General features: G+C 36.2%; 1 protein-coding gene and 1 long non-coding RNA gene across 3 annotated transcripts; one reads left to right on the plus strand and one right to left on the minus strand.

The window, feature by feature from the left end:
* Positions 1-628: 628 nt before the first annotated feature.
* LOC120270853 lies at positions 629-1,480 on the minus strand. Its single transcript, XM_039277919.1, has 2 exons — positions 991-1,480; positions 629-913 (listed from the first exon to the last, which is right to left on the minus strand). The coding sequence occupies exons 1-2, from the start codon at positions 1,454-1,456 to the stop codon at positions 801-803; spliced, it is 579 nt and encodes a 192-aa protein (XP_039133853.1). The 5' UTR covers positions 1,457-1,480; the 3' UTR covers positions 629-800.
* A 783-nt stretch (positions 1,481-2,263) lies between these two features.
* LOC120270118 lies at positions 2,264-7,393 on the plus strand. Of its 2 annotated transcripts, XR_005539563.1 has the most exons (3): positions 2,264-4,564; positions 4,770-5,406; positions 5,545-7,393. It is a non-coding gene; the product is annotated as an uncharacterized LOC120270118 (long non-coding RNA). The 2 variants fall into 2 exon arrangements; XR_005539562.1 differs by lacking the exon at positions 5,545-7,393 and having other exon boundaries at positions 4,770-5,479.
* Positions 7,394-7,598: the final 205 nt, after the last annotated feature.

The raw sequence follows: 7,598 nt of genomic DNA on the forward strand, positions 1-7,598 counted from the left end.
GATGACAACTTGATTTTGAGTTTTTGCATAAAAAATATCATGGAAAATGTATTTTATTTGAATTATTTTAGGCAATAACATCTTACTAAAAGTACTAAATTCCACATAAGCATTATTACTAAATAACAATATTAGTATAAAATTAACTCTTCTAAGACACTTAAAATTCTTTATATAGCATCATTTTGATGTACATCTTATGCATTATATAACACATTTTATAATTATTTCATTTAGTAAAACTTTAAATCATTGCACAAAACTAGGCAATAAAGAATTTTTTTATATATTTTAAATTTTAAAATGGTTTAATTAATTAACTTTCAAACTCCAACAAAAAAAAAAGTCTAAAGTTTGAAAATTAATAGACACTTAAAATCTTCTTCTTGGAACACTAAAATCCATCTAGATTGGTCATAACAACTTGATTCTTATATTGGTTTATATTTTCTTAAAGACTTTAATTAATTATCATAAAATAATTTCACAATAAAATTTCAACAAAAAAAAAAATCCTTAAATAAGAAATGGGGCATATCCTCATGACTCCCTCATGCAATTTTGAATGCCGTAAAAAAAGCATTATCAATGCATTAATTTCTCACAAGTTAATTTGCCATGAGTTCAATCAACCAAAATATATAAATTTTTCTTACAAAACTATAATAACTAATATAATTTCATGATAAAATTTATTCAGATAAATAGAAAATCAAAGTACATACACGCATGCATTTTGCAATACTGTAATCGATAGCATCACATACACCTTGCATATCACTAAAATCACCAATATAAACTCAAAATATTGATGACTGCCCATAGCCTATACTTGGCGACGGCGCTGGACCGTATTCTCCTGCCTCTAAAGTACTAATTTGAGACATTTTGCACACCCAAGGAAGGAATAAGCCTGCATAAAAATAATTTTATAAATTTACGTCTAAACCAATATATTAAGTTATCATATTTCAATTATTCAAGACTTACCTTCACCGATTGCCAAATTGAAATAAAGATCAATTATATTAGGGCAACCATGGTAACATGGGACCGAACATAACTTCCTTATAACATTGAGCTCTGAAAATGAGTCCGAAGATATTCCGATCGTATTCCGGTCTAGCCCGCAAGCGGTCATGCACTTGTCCGTCTCGATATGATCTTTCACTTTGTCGGTCTTGACATTCGACGTGGTGCAATAGAGTTTATCGTCGATGTTAGTGTACTCGAGAAGTTTTTTCTCGAGAACACATCGATTGCCGGAAGATGAGACTGCAAAAGCACACTCAAAAATGTCTAAAAACTCACATGTAATACCTTCTTGATTTTTGGAGGATAAGAATGAGTTTAGGATTGAAGTTAGGTCACAATGCACACCATGCATGAAAAGGAAAAGAGAAAGAGTTACGTGGATGAAAACGAAGTAGAGATTTGTGGGTTTAGAGGAAGCCATTTAATGGAAATTTATTACTGTATTGTGTGAAGATGGAGATGTATTTATAGAAGAGAATTATTAGTTATTTGATTTGAGAGACTTAATTTGTTGGAACATAAATAAGGCATGCAATGAGAAGGATTTGTGAGCATTTTGAGTTTGTCACGTAATGTTGTTCATGAAGAAAACATGCATGTTTTTGTGTTGGTTTATTGATATGGATTTAGTGAAAATTAAAATTTTGGAAAAATAAATAAGTCCATCTACATTGGATGAGATGATGCATGTTGGACTGTACTGATTTTTTTAAGTCAAGTTTGATAATTAGTTTCTGATTTTAATTACTGTTTTAACGCGCCTTGCATGTTGTGTTGTGTATGTTAGCAATTTGGAAAACAAAAATGTTCCTGAAAAATTTTGAAATTACATATATATATATATATATATATTGTCCTTTTTCCTGTTTATATGTATCAAGTACTCATTAGACTATTTTATCCTTCAATAAATAATACTTCTTAATTTTTACATTTTTTTAATCCCAGAAATCTCTATTGGAGGGAAAACTTATAATAATTATACTTGTAATATATTTATAAAAATCAATCTATTGTTATAAAGGTGTTCATAGAGATGTAATATAATTCACATATTAAATTTAATACACACAAACACACGCACGCACATAATCATACACACATTATATTACAACAAAATAAACCAAATATTGCAATGTTTGTGAAGGCAATGAATATTTAGAACAAGGAATTGGGAAGCAATTTATGAAAGTATCGTAGCTCCTCTTCCTTTATTCAGCTATGTCTGTCCAATATATAGACAAGGTACAACAGAAACAATTTCTATACAGCTCAGCCAAACAGAAACTAACTATTAGTTATCAAATAAAACAAAGGCTAACAAACACTATACAACTAATAGAAGCAATGTTTTACAGCTAGAATTTCTATTCTAATACTCCCCCTTAAGATAGATTGTAAAGATCTTTTACAGCCATCTTGGATTAAAGTCTGGAAAGAACAGGGGATAACAAAGCCTTGGTAAAAGTATCCATTAATTGTTCATGAGAAACAATAGGAAGAAACTTGAGGGATCCTTCTTTGATCTTGTCATGAACAAAGTGACAATCAAGCTCAATATGTTTAGTGCACTCATGAAATGTAGGATTGGAAATGATGTGCATGGCTGCTTGATTATAGCAAAATATCATAGCTGGGGAATGAACATCCACATGAAATTCTCAAAGTAATTGTTGAAGCCATGTAAGTTCACTAGCAGTAGCTACTAAAGCTCTATTCTCCCTCCTCTCGGTGGCCTTCGGTTTCCTTCTTCTTTCTTCCTCCCTCCTCTCGGTGACCAAGGCTTTCTCCCCCTCTAGCTTTACTGGGTAGGGGTGAAATGGTTCCCTGTCAGGCCACAATCAAAGCTTCACTCTACAGCCATGTCAGGTGTCCCTTGGGCGAAAATTGTGGGTTCTAATAGACATGAAAATCCACTTGAACCTCCTCTCCATCTCCAAAAAGATCACTTCTTGAAGATGAAAAACTCCATTCAAACCTATGTTAACATTGGTCATGAACTATGGAACCAAGCCAAGGATAGCATGCATTCGACCTTGTATGCAAAAATTCTTGGGTAAAGCACTCCCGTTAATAGGCCAAGCTAAGCTCGCTCTTGCTGACGCTTGGCAAGGTCTTGGTGGATTCACAATTACAGACCTGCCAAATGAATTTTATTACATACGGTGCGAATAGCCTCAAATGCAAAATTATCTCCTTTGGGAGAGATTGTGGACGATGGCCAACAAGATCCTCCAATTATCTGCTTGGCGTGAGACCTTTCAGCCGGCCTTTGAGAAGCTATCGACGACTGTTGTTTGGCTCCAGCTACATCATTTTCCCATGGAGCTTTGGGATGGCGAAATCCTTGAAACTATTTCTTCTCAGTTTGGAAAGGCTCTCAAAGTTGATGAACATACCCTCAACCGATTTAGGGCCAAATTCGCATGAGTTTGTGTTGAATTAAACCTTGATCAACAACTTCAATAAGGAACCTAGATAAATTATGGAGATAATGTTGTTTTTATCTTGGTTTAATTAATATGAAAATTTTCCTGTGTTTTGTTACAGGTGTTGCCGTGTGGGGCATGGTGAAACTCATTATAATTTTGCTAGCAATCAGCAGCATGAAGTTGTTCATTCAATGCCCCCTGTGTTGGTCGTGCAGGAGCTGGTGTCGGATGAACGAGCTATGCAACTTGATGGGGCAAGCAAAGAACAAGATGGCTCTCCTGAAACCCTGAAAATCATTCAGATTTGGTTCAATCAAATGATGGTCAAGCTCTAATATGGACTCTGGTTAAAACCCAGATTTAGTCACGGCCCTGGTCATGGTCGGTTCAACGACAATGGAGGTGGCTGAAACCCTAGCAATGGGAACGATGATGGAAATTTTTATAAGTGTCCTCCCACGTCGATGGATGATTGACACGTGGCCGAAGCTTCCAATAACTTCTCTATTAGTGGGGGTATGGCAGGGAGTGGTTGGGGCCCCACACGTCAATCAAATGACACTTCAATCAAGCATACTCATCCCACTGCTCCTCTTTCTGTTAAGCACTTTAACCCAGTAGTGGAAAATTATCCTCTAGACGTACCGTTGCCTAATCCCAACCACATGTCCCATCATCCTTCCATGCCCTTGCATCTTTCCAATGATCTTGGTGTTGGTAGAACTTCCAAAGAAAACCCTTGGAACTCTAAAAAAAAATCCTCTCCTCTCAACTCCCAAAGCAATCCTCCACAACCCATGCTTGTCTCCTCAGTAATCCCAAAGGACACCCCTCCTCCTATCTTGGCTGGATCTGATGTTGATGCAAATCACTTGGCTTTGATGATCAGAGTCCAGGAAGCCCTCTCCCAACTCGTTTCCTCTAAGGATCATTTCATGGATGAAAGGGCTTCTATTGCTCATACTGCTTTAGAGGATTCCAATTATAGCATGGAACCCGATGATGAAATGACTATATTTCAATACCATAAGGACATTATAAACTAGAAGCCTTAGCAAGGAGAGATCCCAGCAAAGGCAAACCCCGATCTAAGAATGGTCATAAATCTTCATCTTAATCTTTTTTCTTTCTTTTCTTTGTTTCCTATGATTTCAAAAAAAAATTATTTGCTGGAATTATCGTGGTGTTTTAAATCCCCATACTATTGATCTCATTAAAGACTTCATGATCATTTTAAAACCTAACATTATTTGCCTTGTAGAAACCAAATCAAATCTTGATCGTATCTACTGTTTTCAACAGAGATTGGGAGTGGGTTGCTATACCCGTTTGCGGCTTTTGTGGAGGCATCATTGTCCTTTAGTCTCTCCTCATTGGAACTGTCACTCCAATCATTGCCACTAGAATGTCCCTTCACCTTGTGATCACTAAAGATGAGCATTCTTGGCTTCTCTCAGTTATTTACAATTCTCAGGTTTTATCTCATCAAAAAATCCACTAGCAGATCATATCTGGTATGACCTCTCTAACCGACCCTTAGCTTCTTGCCAGGGACTTCAATGCTATTATCTCCATTAACGAGCAAAAAGGTGGCTCTTTCTGTAATTATGTTTCCAAAGCAAACTTTTTCTCTGATTTCATCCTTACAAATCATCTTTCTGATTTGGGCTTTGTTGGCTCTTATTACACTTGGTGCAATGGTCAAGTTGGCTTAGCTCGACGATGGCTGGGCTTGATCGGTTTTTAGGAAATTTTGATTAGATTTCTGCATTTAATTCTTTTCAAAATCAGCATCTTGCTCATACAAACTCCATCTTCTGTTCCCAATGTGCTAGACTTCATTGGTTGGAGAAAGGGGACAGAAATAACAGTTACTTCCACAGGGTTGCCAAAATCTGTCATCATAAGAAGAAAATCAATGCTCTCAGCGATAATGCAGGTAATATTTTTACTTCTCAGGATGATATTGAAAATTGCTTCTTAAATTTTTATAAAGACTTGTGGTCCTCCTCTTCTTCTTTCAATCTTGCCCAAACTTTTCAAGCTTTGCTTGATGATTTTCCCATTTTGTCCCCAGAGGATAAGATTGCTCTGACTAAACCTGTTTCTAAAGGTGAAGTCTTTCGCACTTTTAGATCTATGCCTCGCGGGAAAAGCCCTGGGTCGGATTGGCTAAATGTTGAGTTTTATGTTTACTAATGGAGAATTATTGGTGATAATCTTTTCAATGCTATCCTGTATTTTTTTAACACCTCAACTATGCCAAAATCCTGGGGTATAACTTCATTGCTCTTATTCCTAAAAAAGATTCTCCCAATTAATTTCTAATTTTTTGCCCAATTTTCCTCTGCAATATTTGCTATAAAGTGATTTCAAAAATTTTAGCAAATCGCCTTAAGCTTGTGATCCCGAATTTAATTGGCCCTGAGCTATCTGGTTTTCTTTCTGGGCATTCTACATTTTGACAATAGTATTGCCATCTAAGAAATTGCCCATTCTATTGAAACTAAAAGAAACCTCCCCCCTCCCCCAAAGGATGATTGAAAAAATAGATATTGAGAAAGCCTTTGATACTGTAGAATTAAAAACCATTATTGCATCCCTCCAGCAAATGGACTTCCCTGAAGCTTGGATCTCATGGGTAAATTTGTGTCTCTCCTTTGCTTATTTCTCCTTTTTAATCATTGGTACTCCGACTTCTTGGATCACTAGCTCTCGTGGAGTTAGATAGGATGACCCCATCTCTCCTATTCTCTTTCTCCTTGTTTCCCAAAATCTCTCAGCAGTCCTAAATTATGCCCTCCGAACCAATCTAATTTCTGGTTTTAGCCCAAGCCTTTCCAAGAACTTCAACCACCTCATGTTTGCTGATGATTTGATTATTGTTTCTAAAGCCTCTTGATCATCGGCCAAAAACTATCGTCTCTGCTTAAACATTTACAGTGATCTCACTAGTCAATAGCCAAACTTGAATGAGTCAGCTCTTTACCTTCCCTCTTGGTTTAACAAGAAAGTTGGTAAAGCCATTTTTAGAATCTTGGGCATTAAACTTGATAAATTTTTTTTCAATTACCTTGGTGTGCCCATTTCTCCTACAAGATTACCAGTCTCTAATTTCAACTTCCTTGTTAATCGAGTTGATACTACTATAAATCTCAGAATTACTCGGCCTTATCCATTGTTGGTCGGGTGGTGCTAATTAATAGCAGTATCCTCCCAATTCCCACTTATTATCTTTTCTGTCTTTCTTATTCTAGACACCGTTTGGGATCTCTAGAGTTGGAATAGCAAGGGTTTTCATTCTATTGGCTAGGACATTGCTACCTCAAGAAAACCTAATGGGGGGCCAGAAATTAATAGCCTTTAAAAATCGTAGTATGACTGATTTGTGGCAAGACCCTTGTCTTTTGAATCTAATGGCCAAAAATATTTTTGCTATTTTAAATTTAGAAAACAAGCTTTGGGTTGACATTTTCAAAAGCAATTATGGTAATTGGTCGGTTTGGAATTGTGTTTCTCGCACCAATGCCTCATTGTTTTACAACTCCATTTGCAAAGTTGCTAATTCTCTCAAAACAAATTTCAGAATGTCTACTTGTAATCTTAGTATGACTGATTTGTGGCAAGACCCTTGTCTTTTGGATCTACCTATTTAAATGAAACCCACTTATCTTGATATGCTTATTCTAGAGGATTTTTCTTTCTCTGATCTGGTGAGGGATGGTTGCATTGATTTGGCTCTTATAAAAATCTGTTTGGTCCCCTTGTGGATGATGATTGGATCAATAAAATCTCTATTGACCCCTCTTCAAACAATGAGTGGATTTGGTGGCCCTGCTCTTTAAAAGCTACTATTGCTCATGCTATCTACGACCATTTGAACGGTAACATGATTGGGCAAACTTCCCTGAAGGGGTGGCATTATATTTGGAAGCTTAGATCTATTCCTAAAGTGAAATTGTTCATCTGGAAAATGGGTCATGGCAAGCTCCCTACTGGCTCATATCTGTATAATATCATGTGGGTAATTCCACAAACTGCACTTTTTGTGGTCTGGAAACTGAAACTTCATAACACCTTATTTGTGCTTATGCTAAAATTAGATTCTGCTGGATTAACGCCCTTCAATCT

The sequence above is a fragment of the Dioscorea cayenensis genome, chromosome 10, assembly GCF_009730915.1.
Source record: "Dioscorea cayenensis subsp. rotundata cultivar TDr96_F1 chromosome 10, TDr96_F1_v2_PseudoChromosome.rev07_lg8_w22 25.fasta, whole genome shotgun sequence".
In the NCBI taxonomy this organism is placed as follows: Eukaryota; Viridiplantae; Streptophyta; class Magnoliopsida; order Dioscoreales; family Dioscoreaceae; genus Dioscorea; species Dioscorea cayenensis.